Source organism: Rana temporaria, chromosome 12 (assembly GCF_905171775.1).
Source record: "Rana temporaria chromosome 12, aRanTem1.1, whole genome shotgun sequence".
NCBI lineage: Eukaryota > Metazoa > Chordata > Amphibia > Anura > Ranidae > Rana > Rana temporaria.
This window is the reverse complement of record NC_053500.1, coordinates 38,409,332-38,427,723: the sequence shown is the minus strand read 5'-3', so window position 1 is coordinate 38,427,723 and position 18,392 is coordinate 38,409,332. Positions and strand designations below refer to the sequence as shown.

General features: G+C 45.6%; 2 protein-coding genes across 4 annotated transcripts in view; both read left to right on the top strand.

Annotated features, from left to right (window-relative positions):
• Nucleotides 1-18,392, top strand: part of LOC120919213 (NXPE family member 4-like) — a 242,112-nt gene that overhangs the window by 149,276 nt on the left and 74,444 nt on the right. The window lies entirely within an intron of this gene.
• Nucleotides 1-18,392, top strand: part of LOC120919212 (NXPE family member 1-like) — a 193,010-nt gene that overhangs the window by 149,266 nt on the left and 25,352 nt on the right. For 2 of the 3 annotated variants that reach the window (XM_040331263.1, XM_040331265.1), the window contains exons 2-3: nucleotides 2,000-2,110; nucleotides 2,202-2,917. In XM_040331263.1, the coding sequence (XP_040187197.1) occupies nucleotides 2,012-2,110; nucleotides 2,202-2,917 (815 nt within the window). In that variant the 5' untranslated portion in view covers nucleotides 2,000-2,011. Of the gene's footprint in view, nucleotides 1-1,582; nucleotides 2,111-2,201; nucleotides 2,918-18,392 lie in introns of those variants that run through there. The other variant, XM_040331262.1, reaches the window with a different exon arrangement.

Sequence of the window (18,392 nt, the reverse complement as noted above, 5' to 3'; positions counted from 1 at the left end):
TCAGCCCCATAAAGTAACCAGCACTGGGTTCCTATGTGCTGCCGTCGCTGCCATGGAGACAGAGACCAGCGCTGTGAATAGCCGGGACAGGACAGCAACTCTGGTTGTTCCAGCACTGGTCTACGCTGGAAGGATTCCCCCATCTACCTATAATGTGTAGATGGGGGAATTGGATCATTTCTTTATTTTTTTTTCATTCAACCTAATAGTTGAATAAAAAAAAGTGATCAATGTATAGGCTGCCTAAGAGCCAAGACCAGCCATAGACAGTTATTGGTAGTGCAGGCAAATTTTACTCCGGCCTAGGGCTAAATCTGTCATGGAATCTGGGTCAGGGTTACTAGAGTTCAGGGCGTATCCTGGTAGTTCCCTGGTGCCTCCCCCTGGGTTTAGAGTATTGGAGAATGTTCTAGAAATTAGTGGGCAGAAGCTAGGAGGGTTGCCTTGCACATTTAGGGGTCATTGGCCAATCCCCATGAAGTGGGCCTGGCAGGGAGCTAAGGTGCCCATAAATAGACATGAGCCATGCCAGCAGGGGAGTCGAGTGAACGATGGAGAAGAAGTGCTGAGTGAGTCTGTCGTGGCCCTTGACAAACCCCTGCAGGAGGGATTTTACATTAGGCTTGAGCTCGGGAGGCTGGCCTGGAAGGATCCTACCGCAGAAGGAAGTTGGAGGAAAGCTTTCCAGAGAGGCAGCAGGAGCAAAGACAGGCAGAGTAAGTAAAACAGCATGTTGCAGGGACAGACAACGGGAGAGACTGCCATCTGTAGCATGTCTCTCTTAAAGATAGCGGTGTGCTTAAGTCTTCATCCAACCTTGCCCTGGGAGCTCTCCAGAGTGTGTCAGTCAGGTAGTCTGGGAAGAAGAAGCAGCCAGGTGGGCTGGTGAAGTGGCAGCCAGGTGGGCCCAGAGGAGCTGTGAAAAGGATCAAGATTTGTGCAGGAGGAAGAAGTGGGAGCTATAATTAGGGAGGAAGTTGTCCCTGATTTTGTTTATCATTGTCAAGTTGGGCATCCTATAATCCCTAACCCCATTCAAGTTATCATCCCCTAATAAAAACAACAAAAACAAGCCTAATGCCGCATACACACGACCGTTTTTCATGACGTTAAAAATGCAATTTTTTTAAATGGTCATTAAAATTGATCGTGTGTAGGCTCCAGAGCATTTTTCTCGACGTGAAAAATGGGCATTAAAAATTTAGAACATGCTCTAATTTTTCACGTCGCAATTTTTCACATCGTGAAAAACAGTAGTGTGTGGGCTTTAACGACAGGAAAAAAACGTGCATGCTCAGAAGCAAGTTATGAGACAGGAGCACTTGTTCTGGTAAAACTAGCGTTTGTAATGGAGATAGTACATTCATCACGATGTAACAGACTGAAAAGCATAAAGACTGAAAGCGCGAATCGTCTCTCACCAAACTTTTACTAACACGAAATCAGCAAAAGCAGCCCAAAGGGTGGCACCATCTGAATGGAACTTCCCCTTTATAGTGCCGTCGTACGTGTTGTACGTCACCGCGCTTTGCTCAAGCATTTTTCTCTCACAGTCGTGTGTATGCAAGGCAGGTTTGACAAGAATCACGTCGAGAAAAACATAGTTTTTTCTAGGACATTAAAAACGGTCGTGTGTACGCGGCATTAGGACTGTTTTCTGTGTCTGGCTGTTCAGCAGTGGGGAGACCTGGCATCTGAAACTCCTAGAGGGGTACACATGTAATCTGCCCAAAAAATGGCAACGTAACAATGAGGTTTAATGGTTTACCTATATTCTGTCAGTTTATGTGTTTTGTTTTGTTTTTGATAACCATGAAGTAACCTCACATTCTAAAAACAAAAACATGATGTGCCCAAGACTTATTAGGCAACATTTTAGCAAAAGAACACAACAGGGCATTAACCATTAAAAGCCAATTAGCATGAAAGCTGTATAAACTTTGGGTTAGCCATTTTTTTTAAGCCCTCCCTATAATTGTACACCTCACTTGTGTTTCAGGAGACCAATAAAATGTTCAAATCAACCAGAAAAGGTTATATGATCATTTTGTGTTGTACAGTTATCGTTATGGTGGTGTGTAGCTACATCGTTCACCTAAACTTCAGTCAGGTAGGTTCTTTGTTGTAGAACTCACACCTAAATTGTGTTTGTGGATAAGGCTAAGTGTGTAACAGTAGAAATGTTAATAATTTTCCATCAGCTTTCAGACCTTTACTTTCTCAATGTAAAAAATGATCCGGCACCTGTCTGTGAACACGTTGGGTACATACCAACAGAATCCAAAACCATTGACCAACAAATAGCAGAGATAATGACTATGATCAACTGTACAATTCCCCAAAAGGACACCATGTATTTTAATGAAACCACCAGTGCGATAAATAGCACAGCAATAACATTGAACTATAAACCTAATTATTGTGTTGGAGACACCTTGATTGTTCAGGTTGAGATGTTCAATTATTTGAGGAAAAGGAAGACTTATGGAGGAGACTTCTTACAAGCCCGGATCTTTTCACCAAAGCTTGGAGCTGGAGCTTCTGGAAGAATCGAGGATTTTAATAATGGAACTTATAATATTTATTTCACGTTATTTTGGGAAGGACAAGTACAAATATCTATTCTCCTAATGCATCCCAGTGAAGGGGTAGCTCTGCTGTGGAAAGCGAGGAATATGGGATCCAGTTATGTCAGCTACACAGGAACATTCCTTAATAAAAACAAAGAAGTACACACAGAATGTGGCTTTTACTTTAATTCCCAACAGGAAAAATGTAAATATGTGGACAGGAAATATAGAGAAGTCTTCTACTGTATCAAGCTACCAGAAGTACCCTGTGACGCTTTCATATCGTTAAGAAGTGGGAACACACCTTATACATATCTCACCAACGTAAATAAGACTTTGTTTTTCAAGTAAGTACTTACTAAGATTACTTTTCCTTAATGCCACAGTTTGTGTTTTACTTTTAGTCCCCATACACACGAGAGGATTTATCCGCGAATACGGTCCAGCGGACCGTTTCCGCGGATAAATCCTCTCGAGGATTTGTGCGGATTTCCATGCGATGGAGTGTACTCACCATCGCATTGAAATCCGCGCCGAAATCCTCTGGCGATGACGTGTCGCGCCGTCGCCGCGATTATGACGCGGCGACGTGCGCAACGCTGTCATATGAGGAATTCCACGCATGCATCGAATCATTACGACGCATGCGGGGGATCCCTTCGGACGGATGGATCCGGTGAGTCTGTACAGACCAGCGGATCCATCCGTTGGGATGGATTCCAGCGGATAGATTTGATAGCATGTCATCAAATATTTATCTGCTGGAAATCCATCCCAGGGGATAAATATCCGCGGAAACAGATCCGCTGGAGTGTACACACCATAGGATCTATCCGCTGAAACCCATTCGCTGGGATTTTTCAGCGGATGGATTCTATCGTGTGTATGGGGCCTAAGAAGTCCAACACCTGTTTATAGAAGATACTGCTAAACATTAAAAGTTAATTCCATGTTTTGGAAAGAGGACCATTCATTAATAGTAGAATTTGAACTGTTGTAAGTAAAGATGTTGGGCTATTTAAACTGACCATATGATAAAAAAAGTGCATACGAAGAAGTCACCACTTGCCGACCAGCCGCTGTATAGTTTGGCTCTCCTGCGCAAATCGCTGTAGCTCTAAGGGCGGCTTGTGCGCTCGCTGCATGATGCGGGAGCGCGGCCGCGGGTTGGGTGGACACGATGTCCGCTGGCGACCCGCGATCGCATATTACAGAGGCAGAATGGGGAACTGCCTTTGTAAACAAGGCGATTCCCTGTTCTGACAGGTGACATGACAGGGATCTACTGTTACCAGTGATCCGGAACAGTGATCTATGTCATGTCCCTGGCATCCCATCCCCCCTACAGTTAGAACACACCCAGGGAACACATTTAACCCCTTGATCGCCTCCTAGTCTTAACCCCTTCCTTGCCAGTGACATTTACACAGTAATCAGTGGCTATTAGCACTGATCACTGTCTTAAATGTCAATGGTCCCAAAAAAGTGTCAAAAGTGTCTGATCTGTCCGCTGCAATGTCGCAGTCCCGCTAAAAATCGCAGATCACCAACATTATTAGTTAAAAAAAAAATGCCATAAATATATGCCCTATTTTGTAGACGCTATAACTTTTGCACAAAACAATCAATATACACTTATTGTGATATTTTTTTCCAAAAATATGTAGAAGAATATATATCGGCCTAAACCGATGAATAAATACATTTTTTATATATTGCCAGGTGTTTTTTCACCTTAATGCATAACATTTACAACCCCTTTAAGGGGTCAAACCCTTTCCGGGGCTGAAGTGGTTAAAGTGAGCCTGTAACTCAGTGGCGGCTGGTGTTTTTTTGGAAGGGGGCGGTGGCAATACTCCTCCTAGGTGTCCAGTAGGATCGCTTCTCCTTTCAGACCTGCTTTCTGATTGGTCGGGAGGAGGATCAGTGTGGCAATAGTGAATATTCATTCTCTATTGTCACACAACTGGGTGCTCTGTCCCCCGAGCCCACCCCTTTTTGAAGCCTATTATAGCCTCTGGCTCTATTCACATGCTTCAAAATCCCACCCTCATTGGAATGCATGGTCCGGCGCCCTGCATGTAGATCAGGAGGTCGGACACATGAATAGGGGGGCGGTGCTGATGTGCCCCTATTGGACGGGCCGCCCCTGCTGTAACCAGACTTTTGACATGCAAGCAATTATATGTATCTAAGCAGCAAATGAGCTTTACAAACAAGCCATTACGGACCTCTGTACCTACAGGCACTCTGGAGTAATTTTTCCTCTGCATTTACAACAGTATCAATTATATCTATTAAAGTGTTACTAAATCCAGGACACTGCATTCACTACATCTGGTCTCCCACAGTACATGCAATTATTTTAGTAAATATAAACTGGGGCAGTATATGGTAGTCTTTCAGTGGCGTCACTAGGGTTGGTGTCACCCGGTGCGGTAAAACATGGTGTCACCCCCCTCTGTCTAGGCTGCCCAGCACCAAGCAGGCAGCGCATGGGAACGGGGCGCACCCCAAACCAGCCCCTGTAAATGATAGTATAGGGCAGTATAGTGACAGGTTAGGGTAGTATAGAGTGGTATAGTGGCAGGTTGGTGTAGTGGGGTGGTATTGGACAGGTTAAGGTGGTATAGGGCATGTTGGGGTGATATAGGGTAGTTTTGGGTGGTATAGGGCAAGTTAGGGTGGCATAGGGCAAGTTATGGTGGCATAGGGCAGATTGGGTGGTACAGAGCAAGTTAGGGTGGCACAGGGAAAGTTGGGGTGGCATGGGAAAGTTTGGGGTGGTACAGGGCAGGCTGGGGTGGTACAGGGCAGGCTGGGGTGGCACAGGGCTGTTTGGGGGGGTACAAGGCAGGCTGGGGTGAGAGAGATCAGGCTGAGAGAGAGAGAGATGGGGCTGAGAGAGAGAGGTGGAGCTGAGAGAGAGAGAGAGAGGTGGGGCTGAGAGAGAGAGAGAGAGGTGGGGCTGAGAGAGAAGTGGGGCTGAGAGAGAGAGAGAGAGAAGGGTGAGGCTGAGAGAGAGAGTTGAGGCTGAGAGAGAGAGAGGTGAGGCTGAGAGAGATATGAGGCTGAGAGAGAGAGAGAGAGAGAGGTGTGGATGAGAGAGAGAGAGAGAGAGAGAGGTGTGGATGAGAGAGAGAGAGAGGGGGGGGCTGAGAGAGGGGGCTTAGAGAGAGGTGGGGCTGAGAGAGAGGGTAGTGGACAGAGAGGGGGCTGAGAGAAAGAGAAGCTCAGAGAGAGAGGGTAGTGGACAGAGAAAGGGGCTGACAGAGAGAGGAGCTCAGAGAGAGAGGGAAGTGGACAGAGAGGTGGGGCTGAGAGAGAGAGGTGGGGCTGAGAGAGAGGGTAGTGGACAGAGAGGGGCCTGAGAGAGAGAGGGTAGTGGAGAGAGGGGATGAGAGAGGTGGGGCTGAGAGAGAGAGGGAGAGAGCGGTGGGGCTGAGAGAGAGAGGTGGGGCTGAGAGAGTGGTGGGGCTGAGAGAATGAGAGAGAGGGGGTGGGGATGAGAGAGAGAGGGTGGGGATGAGAGAGAGAGAGGGTGTGGGGATGAGAGAGAGAGGTGAGGCTGAGAGAGAGGTGAGGCTGAGAGAGAAAGGTGAGGCTGAGAGAGAGAGAGAGAGAGAGAGAGAGAGAGAGAGAGAGGTGAGATTGAGAGAGAGGTGAGGCTGAGAGAGAGAGAGAGAGGTGAGGCTGAGAGAGAGAGAGAGAGAGAGAGAGAGAGAGAGGTGAGGCAGAGTGAGAGATGAGGCAGAGAGAGAGAGATGAGGCAGAGAGAGAGAGATGAGGCAGAGAGAGAAAGAGAGAGAGGTGAGGCTGAGAGAGAGAGTAGTGGATAGAGAGAGGGTTGAGAGAGAGAGGGGCTCAGAGAGAGGGTAGCGGACAGAGAGGGGGCTGAGTGAGAGGGGCTCAGAGAGAGAGGATAGTGGACAGAGAGGGGGGCTGAGTGAGAGAGGTTGGGCTGAGAGAGGGGCTGAGAGAAGGGGTAGTGGTCAGAAGGTGGATCTGAGAGAGAGGGGGGCTGAGAAAGATGTGGGGCTGAGAGAGAGGGTGGTGGACAGAGAGGGGGCTGAGAGAGAGAGGTGGGGCTGAGAGAGAGGGTAGTGGACAGAGAGTGGGGCTGAGAGAGAGGGGGGGGGCTCAGAGAGAGGGTAGTGGACAGGGAGGTGGATCTGAGAGAGAGGGGGGCTGAGAGAGATGTGGGGCTGAGAGAGAGGGTGGTGGACAGAGAGGGGGCTGAGAGAGAGGGGGCTGAGATAGATGTGGGGCTGGGAGAAAGGGTAGTGGTCAGAAAGTGGATCTGAGAGAGATGTGGGGCTGAGAGAGAGAGAGGTGGGGGCTAAGAGAGAGGACGGCTGAGAGAGAGAGAGAGGACGGCTGAGAGAGAGAGGATGGCTGAGAGGACGGCTGAGAGAGAGAGGATGGCAGAGAGAGAGAGGATGGCAGAGAGAGAACAGATGAGAGAGAGAGGACGGCAGAGAGAGAACAGATGAGAGAGAGAACGGCTGAGAGAGAGAGGACGGCTGAGAGAGAGAGGACGGCTGAGAGAGAGAGGACGGCTGAGAGAGAGAGGACGGCTGAGAGAGAGAGGACGGCTGAGAGAGAGAGAGGACGGCTGAGAGAGAGAGAGGACGGCTGAGAGAGAGAGAGAGGACGGCTGAGAGAGAGAGAGGACGGCTGAGAGAGAGAGAGGACGGTATCTGAAGATAGGTCTGTGTCCATGTATGATGCCAAGTACCTTCTTGATCTGGGAGGTGCTCTGCTGCTTCTTACAGCAGTTCCCTGGCATCACATTAGTGTCACTGGTCTGACTCTGGCTGCACAAGAGGTTGGTGCAGTAGCTACAATAATAGCATAGATGGTCAGTGACATTAGGCTATTTTAAATCCTGCAGCATGAAGGGGCTTATTAACCCTGGACACTTATTCAGCACAAGGGGGTTATTTAACACTGCCATTGATCATTAATGCAGTGGTGGCCAGTGTTAATTTACCCTTTTGTGCTTTATTAGTGGTCAGTGTTATTTAACCACTTTGTATTAAAGCATGAATGGGTTAATTAACACTGGCCACTAATGCAGCACAAAGGGGTTAATTAACTGCTACTGGTTACTAATGCATTTCAGATCAATGGTAGTGTTCATTAACACCTCATACTGAATTAGAGGCCAGTGTCAGTACATTAACCCCTTCATGCGACACATTGCTAGCTAATGGCAGTGTTAGTTCATTGAAACCCACTGACAAAACCCACCACAGTCCTCAAGACAGTAACCAGTCCAGTCAGTGCACTGAGAAAGTGCTGAGTCACTGCAACATTACAAATACATTCTGCTCTGTATGTCACTGCTCACTTACCTCATAACAGCAACATGCAGCTCCCTCGCGGTGCCTCTCTCTTCCTGTCCCAGCCTCTGAATGACATCATGACAGAGGCGGGGACTAGAAATGATCTGTCCAGTGGAGTTCACTCCTGATAGAGAAGTAATAGATGTGTACTAGTGCCGAGTGTAGGAGGCACACAGGGAGCTTTCTTGCACTCGGCACCCCGCTCCAGCTCTGCAAGTGCTCTTCAGGGTCTGACTTGGGCAGTGATTTGTGTACATGATGTACATGATGTTAAACTGCCATCGGGCAGACATAAGCCAGCACTGCCCGCACACTCATCTCTTCACGCCCCTCCTGTCCTGCTCTTGGTGTCACCCTCTGGTGGGTGCTAGGGGGGTGCTTTTTTTCTTAAAAAAAAAAAAATTTAGCTGACATGCCCAGCAGTGCTGGGCATGTCAGCTAAAAAAAAAAAAACGGGAGGGTGTCACCCCTCTAGCGGGTGTCACCCGGTGCGGGCCGCACCCCCCGCACCCCCCTAGCAACGCCTCTGTAGTCTTTTGACTTCTATCAGTGTCTGGTTAAAGAATGTAGGAGGAGTTTTCCTTCTCCCATGATTGTCCTATAAGACTGCAGGACCACTGACCCTCTGGACAGTGCTGATTGGCCCTGTGCCAATCACATTCACTCTCCCAAGAAATAAAAAACTCTAGCAATACACTCCAAACTGAGCATGTGCAGCTTGCCCCCTGACTCTGTACTATCAGGAGATATATTGGGGCGGTGAAAGAAGGGGAGGATCAGAGGAGACAGAATCAAACAGCCTTTTTACACAATGCAGAGGGTTACCCCCTTGGGTTCCACAGTCAGTAAAACAAGCATGCTGTACTGTGTATTCAGACTGATTTTACTGTGGTGGGTTTAGTAACAATTTAAGTACCGTACTTATCTCTAACCAGCTGGTCTCCCCTTCCCCCTGCATCTGTTTTGCATTTACATTTGACATTAGACTACTGGAAAGCTGCTAACTCATTTCTGAGAGAGGGGTGCAGGGAGAGCTGAACTACTGAGAGGACAACTTCAGCGCTTTCTGTTGTGAAATGTAAGGATAAATAATTCCACTGAGACTGCAGTTACAGAGGTCAGCTTATTTACTGCTTTGTGAAATGTTTAAATTAGTGAATAACCATAGCCTTGCTATAGGTTTACTTATAGTAAAATGTGCTTGCATATTAAAATGATTAGCAGAGCCAGATATCTAATGTTGTATGCAATCTGAAAGCCAAATGGAAGCATCTACATTTAATACTGTAGTATAGTCAGGCTGCATGAACAGTATGAATATGCTTTTCTTTATGTGCTTTTCTACATACTAAGTGTTGCAGCAGGGGTTAAAATACACTGTGCTTGTAGCATGCTATATGAACAGGGCTGTTGACTTATTTGGCCTGCAGGTTTTTTTTTTTTTGTATCACTGAAGTTCAAAGTCACTGCATTGCGGGTGAGAGCAGTGGTGCAGCTCTCCAGCATGCTTCTAGCATGGGGTATTTCAACCCTTGCTTCAGCACCTACTATGTAAAAAACAGAAAGTATGTAAAAAACAGAAAGTATGTAAAAAACAGAAAGTATGTAAAAAACAGAAAGAAGAGGATAATTAATACTGTATGTGCAGTCTCAATTGCCATTGAACTTTTCCTGTTTGGCTTGAGAGACAGAAGGGAAATTTTGTTTGGAAATATTGAGATTTGCCTTGATCTCTGGATTAACTGCCTGTCATTCATTTTTTATGAAGGTAACTGTGCTTATGCATTTGCATTAAATGATCAATTCTAAATGCCCATGCATGTGACAAGTTTAATTTATAGATCACATTGGAATGTATTCAGGAGTCACTCTTCTGTAAATGGCAGAGTATCTGACAGATGGCTATTTGGCTGGTGGTTTCTGCCAGGGGCGTGCAGTCAGGGAAGGTAGGTGAGGCAGAGCCTCTGCTGCCATGAACATTTTTTTAAATCAAGCTTCAAGAGTCATTGTTTGGCACAGATACCGCAAGTGTAAGTCCTACCCCACCACTGGAAAAAATGTGGGGCTCCTACGACCTATGGTCCAGGAGATATGGGGCTCCTTGCGCAGACTGTCAGAAGCTACATACAGAGCGGCCAGTTTAAATACAAACTAGCACACTCTGTTTGCAGCAGACTAAGTGCCTGAGCTCACAGTGCCTCTCCTCACTTCGTGTCATTAGCCCCAGCCGTCCAATAAAAATGCTGCAGTGGAGGCACGCCTCTCCCTGCAGTGTCATAGAAGGGGAATTTGTCTAAAAGACAAATGCTCCCTTCCAGCCCAGCCCTCTTAACTACAAGGAAAAAAACAGGGGTTTACGGGTATAAGATTAACCCACAATCCCGTATTTATCTCACACAGTTAAGCGGGAGAATGAAAACGTTTTTTAAAATATAGTAAATTACCTTAAAGACAATATATATATAAAAATATATATATATATATATATATATATATATATATATATATATATATATATATATATATATATATATATATATATATAAAAAAATGGGGGGGGGGGTGTAATGGGTAATTTTATTATTATTATTATTTCACTCTTAGTACCCTCCACATTATTGTATTGATGCTGGGTGGTATTCTTGGATAGACCTAGAGTGGAACATATTATATGTTCCACATAACGTACTCAATATTTACCGGGAATTTGTTCTTATTATTTCTTTGAAAATTGTTTTTTACTTATTAACAGGAATTGTTATTATGATTATTTATTCACTTTAATATTTGCAAGCGCCATTACACCCCCCCCCCCCATTTTTTATCTGTTACCAGTGTGTGAGCACTATTAGTCGTGGCTGCTGCTTAGTAGTTAATTTTATTCTTATACTAGTTTAGTTCTCTGTGCCCTTGATAGGTTGGTTTGCGCATTAGTTTCCCCCCATTTTTATATATATATATATATATATATATATATATATATATATATATATATATATATATATATATACTCTGCATTCAGAGTAGACTATATACTGTATACAGTGCATTTGGCAGTATACAGTATATAATACACTTCAGGCAATGTATTAAAAAAAAAAAAAATATATATATATATATATATATATATATATATATATATATATACACACACTGCTCAGAAAAGAATGAAAGAAGCACTTTGAAAACATATCAGATCTCAACAGGCAAACATTTCATGCTGGATATCTATACTGATATGGACTGGGTAATGTGTTAGGAATGAAAGGATGACACATCATTTGATGGAAATGAAAATTATCCACCTACAGAGGGCTGAATTCAAAGACACCCCCAAAATCAAAGTGAAAAAATTATGCAGCAAGCTAGTCCATTTTGCTGAAATTTCATTGCAATGTCTCTAAATGGTCCTCAGTAGTTTGTATGGCCCCCAAGGGCATGCTCCTAATGAGACAAAGGCTGATGTCCTGGGGTATTTCCTCCCAGATCTGGACCAGAGCATCACTGAACTACTGAACACACTGAGGAGCAACCTGGCGGCACCGGATGGACGAAACATAATGTCCCAGAGGTGTTCTTTTAGATTTTGATCAGGGGAGCGTGGGGGCCATTCAATGGTATCAATTTCTTTATCCACCAGGAACTTGGCTGCATGCTCTCGCCACATGAGCATTGTCGTGCACCAGGAGGAACCCAGGACCCACTGCACCAGTGTAGGGTCTGACAATGGGTCCAAGGATTTCATCCCGATACCTAATGGCAGTCAGGGTGCCATTGTGTTGCCTGTAGAGGTCTGTGTGTCCCTCCATTGATATGACTCCCAGACCATCTCTGACCCACCACCAAACCAGTCATGCGGAACGATGTTACAGGCAGCATAAAGTTTTCTGTGGCTTTTCCAGACCCTTTCAAGTCTGTCACATATGCTCAGGGTGAAACTGCTCTCATCTGTGAAAAGCATGGGGCACCAATGGCAGACCTGCCAATTCTGGTGTTCTAAGGAAAATGCCAATCAAGCTCCACAGTGTCCCGCAATGAGCACACAGCACACTAGAGGACGTCAGGCCCTCAGGCAACCCCCATGAAGTCTGTTTCTGCTTGTTTGGTCAGAGACATTCACACCAGTGGCCTGCTGGAGGTAATTTTGAAGGCTCTGGCAGTGCTCATCTTGTTCCTCCTTGCACAAAAGAGCAGATATCAGTCCTTCTGATGGGTTAAGGACCTTCTACGGCTCTGTCCAGCTCTCCTAGAGTAACTGCCTGTCTCCTGGAATCTCCTCCATGCTCTTGAGACTGTGCTGGGAGACACGGCAAACCTTCTGGCAATGACACGTATTGATGTGCCATCCTGGAGGATTTTGACTACCTGTGCAACCTTTATAGGGTCCAAGTATCGCTTTGTGCTACCAGTAGTGACACTGACAATAGCCAAATGCAAAACTAGTGAAAAACAGTCAGAAAAGATAAGTAGGGGGAAAAAAATGTCAGACACCTCCACCTGAAAAAACATTCCTGTTTTGAAGGTTCTCTCATTCTTGCCCATTAGTGCACCTGTTGTTAATTTCAATTAACAGCAAAGCAGCTGAAACTGATTAACAACCCTCTCTGTATACAGCCCTCCCCCTCTGCTAATTGATCAATATCCCAGGATTTCCGATTCAAGAGTGTTCCTTTATTTTTTTTTGAACAGTGTATATATATACATAGGGCCAGATTCAGAGAGAACTTACGCCAACGTATCTGTTGATACGCCGCGTAAGTTCTAGGATGCGCCGTCGTATCTATGCGCCGTATTCACAGTACAAGATATGCCTGAATTTTGGCTTCCTACGACCGACGTAAGTCTCCTACGCCGTCGTATCTTGGGTGCATATTTACGCTGGCTGCTAGGGGCGCTTCCGTTGATTTATAGGGTCCGAATATCGCTTTGTGCTACCAGTAGTGACACTGACAATAGCCAAATGCAAAACTAGTGAAAAACAGTCAGAAAAGATAAGTAGGGGAAAAAAAATGTCAGACACCTCCACCTGAAAAAACATTCCTGTTTTGAAGGTTCTCTCATTGTTGCCCATTAGTGCACCTGTTGTTAATTTCAATTAACAGCAAAGCAGCTGAAACTGATTAACAACCCTCTCTGTATACAGCCCTCCCCCTCTGCTAATTGATCAATATCCCAGGATTTCCGATTCAAGAGTGTTCCTTTATTTTTTTTTGAACAGTGTATATATATACATAGGGCCAGATTCAGAGAGAATTTACGCCAACGTATCTGTTGATACGCCGCGTAAGTTCTAGGATGCGCCGTCGTATCTATGCGCCGTATTCACAGTACAAGATATGCCTGAATTTTGGCTTCCTACGACCGACGTAAGTCTCCTACACCGTCGTATCTTGGGTGCATATTTACGCTGGCTGCTAGGGGCGCTTCCGTTGATTTACGCGTCGAATATGTAAATGACCTAGATACGCCGATTCACAAACGTACTTGCGCCCGTCGCAGTAAGCTACGCCGTTTACGTAAGGCGTACGTCCGGCGTAAGTTTACCCCTCATAAAGCAGGGGTAAGTCATGTTAAGGTATGGGCGCGGGAACAGCATCATATTTTACGTTGTTTACGTAAGTTGTACGTGAATGGAGCTGGGCGTAAGTTACGTTCACGTCGTACGCATTGAGCCGTCGTATCTTAGGGAGTATATGCGACGTGATTCTGAGCATGCGCGCGCATGCGCCGTTCGATCGGCCATTCATTTACATGGGGTCACGGTTAATTTCAATACATCACTCCCACTACCTGCCTATTTTGAATTAGGCGGGCTTACGCCGGCCCATTTACGTTACGCTGGCGTAAATATGGGAGCGAGTGCTTCGTGAATACTCAGCTTGCCTCTCAATGTTACGTCGGCGTAGCGCATATGAGATGCGCTACGCCGGCACAAAGATACGCCGATGTACCTGAATCTGGCCCATACAGTCTAATATAAATATATATATATATATATATATATATATATATATATATATATATATATATATATATATATATATATATATACACACACACACAGTATCTCACAAAAGTGAGTACACCCCTCACAATTTTGTAAATGTTTTATTATATCTTTTCATGTGACAACACTGAAGAAACGACACTTTGCTACAATGTAAAGTAGTGAGTGTACAGCTTGTATAACAGTGTAAATTTGCTGCCCCCTCAAAAAACTCAACACACAGCCATTAATGTCTAAACCGCTGGCAACAGAAGTGAGTAAACCCCTAAGTGAAAATGTCCAAATTGGGCCCAAAGTGTCAATATTTTTTGTGGCCAAAATTATTTTCCAGAACTGCCTTAACCCTCTTGGTCATGGAGTTCACCAGAGCTTCACAGGTTGCCGCTGGAGTCCTCTTCCACCCACCATGACGCCATCACGGAGCTGGTGGATGTTAGAGACCTTACACTCCTCCACCTTCCTTTTGATGATGCCCCACAGATGCTCAAAAAGGTTTAGGTATGGAGACGTGCTTGGCCAGTCCATCACCTTTAGGCCTCATGCCCACGGACTTTTAAAAAACGGGCTGTAAAGCTGGTACAGACACAAGGAAAAAAGCGGCATTAAAAACGCGATTTTATCTGCGTTTTGCATTGAATTTTATTTACATTTCAGCCGACTTTCTCTGTCTCTATTCAAAATCAATGGTTCCCTATGGTAGCCCATTGATTTGAATAGAAGTCGCACCAGAAGTCAGATCAAGATGATCCGACTTGCGGTGCGACTTGTGTGCTGAGAATCTTGAAGGGGGAACTCCGCCAAATTGTAAAAAAAACATGTGCGCGAGGTTCCCCCCAAGATCCATTCCAGACCCTTATCCGAGCACGCAGCCCGGCAGGTCAGGAAAGGGGGGGGCCGAGCAAGCACCCCCCCTGGACCATACCAGGCCAAATGCCCTCAACATGGGGGAGGGTTGGTGCTTTGGGGCAGGGGGGTCCTGCTCCTCCCACCCCAAAGAACCTTGTCCCCATGTTGAGGAGGAAAAGGGCCTCCTTGCCCGGTGGTTGTTGGGGTCTGCGGGCGGGGACTTATCGGAATCTGGAAGCTCCCTTTAACAAGGGGGCCCCCAGATCCCAGCCCCCCACCCTAGGTGAATGAGTATGGGGTACGTGGTACCCCTATCCATTAACCCCCAAAAAAGTTTCAAAAATAAACACACTACACAAGTTTTTAAAATATTTTATTAAGGCATCTCCAACTCTTCTGGCGCTGTCTTCTCCCTCTGCCGGTCCTTCTCCCCCTCTTCGGTTCGTCTCTCTGCGCTGTCCTCTCTCTCCGCTGTCTTCTGCTCTTTTTCTGAGTCTTCTGCTCTTTTGCTGGGTCTTCTCCCACTGTTCTTCTTTCGATGTTGACTTGGTGCGATCTCCGGTTGTAATGCTGGGTCCGCTGTGTGCAATTACTTATATTGGCATGGGGTGGAGCCACCTGATGATGTAAGTTTGAGACAATGCCCCTGGTGGTGTCATTGCGTCATAATGTGTCTAGTCCTGAAGGGCCTGGTATGGACTGGGGGGTGAACCCACGCTTCCTTGATTTTTATCTATATTGTCGGGAGTCTGCAATACATTATAGCCACAAGCAATTTTAAATTACCGTATTTATCGGAGTATTGCGCGCTCCGGCGTATAAAGTGGACCCGACATTCCTGTAAAAAAAGATTTTAGTACTTACAGTTTTGGTGTCTTGCGCGGCGTCCATCGGCGGCCTCGTCCGTACCGGCGTCCGTCTGCGGCTTCGGGTGTCCTCTTCGTCGGGTCCAGCGTCCTTCTGCGGCGTCCTCCTTGCTCGATCCCCGCTTTCCCACGCCGAGTTTGAATACTGCGCCGGCATATACCGAGCGCAGTACACTCGTGTATAGTCGGGCAGGCTCGGCTACTCTAGCGCTCACGTCCTGTACGTCCAGGACGTGAGCGCGAGAGGAGCCGAGCCTGCCTGACTATACACGAGTGTACTGCGCTCGGTATATGCCGGCGCAGTATTCAAACTCGGCGCGGGAAAACGGGTATCGGCGTATACCGCGCACCCACGATTTTGCCCTGATTTTCAGGGCAAATAAGTGCGCGGTATACGCTGATAAATACGGTACATTTTTTGCTTTAGACATTTTATTTTGCTGCCGTACAGTAAAACACATCAGACAGATGTGCCACTTTACAGGCAGACTAAGAGGACCCCCAGGCACGATATTTAAAGGAATATTTCATTTTTTTTGTTTCCCTTTAAGCATTATTAAAATCACTGTTCCTGAAAAAACGGCTGTTTTAAAAACGTATTTTTGCATTGATACATGTCCCCTGGGGCACTACCCAGATCTTCATACATGTTTTATGGCAATAACTTGCATATAAGCCTTTAAAATTGGCACTTTTGATTTTTCTTGTCCGCATCCCCTAGACTTTAATAGGGTTTGCATGCTCACACAAATTTTTTGTCTGTTTGCATTTTCTGGTGTGAACTGAACCAGGGGGTCTTAGGTCCATCCCTACTCACCAGTCACTGACCTCACCGCACATCCCTGGTTTCTGCAGGGAAACCAGAACTTTTTGCTTTCCATGGGCTCAGATATATACCAGTAATCCTACCCTTCAAAGATTAGTTAGTGAAAAGGTTGTAAAGTTAAGCTGGCCATAGATGGGTAGAATTTCAAATAGAAAATCTTAGGAAAAGAATGTTCTAAGAAAGTTTGTTCATTTTTCGAATCATTAGTGAGTCAAATCGACATTCATTTTCGACTGCAAAAGTGATGCAAAAGTTTAATGGAGCAGAATTTAATTTTTTATTCTCAAATTAATACATTTCTTACAGTTCATTCATTTCAACATCAAATGTTAAAAGCAGAGCAGTTTGAGGGTGAATACTGCTGTGTGAGATGTGAGCTAGTTGTTTCTCTGAAAGCCCAGATCCTGGATCTAGAGAATCAGGTGGCAACATTGAGAAGCATCAACAACCTGGAAAGGAGTTTGGACATTACCCAGCAGGTGCTGGCAGGGTCCATTATTGAGGCAGATGGAGATAGGGAAATACAGGGGCCATAGGTAGGTAGCAGGGTGATGGTTAGTGGGGATAGAGGGAAGCCCTGAGTTGGTACCTCCTTGCCCGCCCTCCCCTAGCTGCCAAGGGAATGACTGGGTAAGGAGGGGGGGGGGCAAGAATACAGGCAATGTTAGGCAGGTATTGGTGGTAGGGGACTCAGTTATTAGAAGGACAGATAGGGTAATCTTTTACAAAGACTGTGATTGCAAAACTAAAATAATTGTAGATCATGTAAAATCTACAAATACATATCGAAATATTGATGGATGTGGATACATATGAAACAGCTCTTTTTTACTTGACCCAACGTTTCAGGCTTGATGCCCTTCTTCAGGTTTTTTTTTTCAAGCATATAGAGCCAAAAGTCTAAAAGGACACATATATCATATTAGTACATAAATAGTAAAGTTTTGTTCATTGCAATGAGATACAAAGAAAACAATTAGCATCATGTACAGTATAAACCCAAGGGCCCAGATTCACGTAGATGGGCGCAAAAATGTGCGGGCGTAACGTATCTCATTTACGTTACGCCGCCGCAAGTTTTTCAGGCAAGTGCTTTGTTCACAAAGCACTTGCCTGTAAAGTTGCGGCGATGTAGCGTAAATCACCTGGCGGAATTTAAATTTGGCGGGTAGGGGGCGTGTTTCATTTAAATGAAGCGCGTCCCCGCGCCGAACGAACTGCGCATGCGCCGTCCGTCAAATATCCCAGTGTGCATTGCTCCAAATGACATCGCAAGGACGTCATTGGTTTCGACGTGAACGTAAATGACGTCCAGCCCCATTCACGGACGACTTACGCAAACAACGTCAATTTATAAATTTTCGACGCGGGAACAGCGGACATATTTAACATTGGTTGTGCCTCATAGACCCAGGGGCAACTTTACGCCGGGAAAAGCCTAACGTAAACGTCGTAACTTTACTGCGACGTTTGGGAATTCGCGTATCTAGCTAATTTGCATACTTGACAGGGAAATCGACGGAAGCGCCACCTAGCGGGCAAAAAAAAATTGCATTTAAGATCCGACGGTGTAAGAGACTTACGCCTGTCGGATCTAATGAATATCAGTCGCATAGATACGACGGCGCTAGGCAGAGATACGACGGCGTATCTGGAGATGCGCCGTTGTATCTCTTTTGAGAATCTGGGCCAAGGTGTCTTACATCAATGGAATCCAATTGATATCCCACATGACCACAGAGAAAGTAGCTTGACAGCTAATAATTGATGTTAAAAAGCCTTCCTAACCAAAAGCCAAAGTTCTCCCAGCGAGGATCACGCAAATTTCTCCAGTCAAAAAAGACCTCAATATGAGTAATCTAAGTATCAGAATTCCAAAAGATTAGAGAATATTTCCCCCAAAGAAAGATGTTTCCAGGGCAAAGTGAT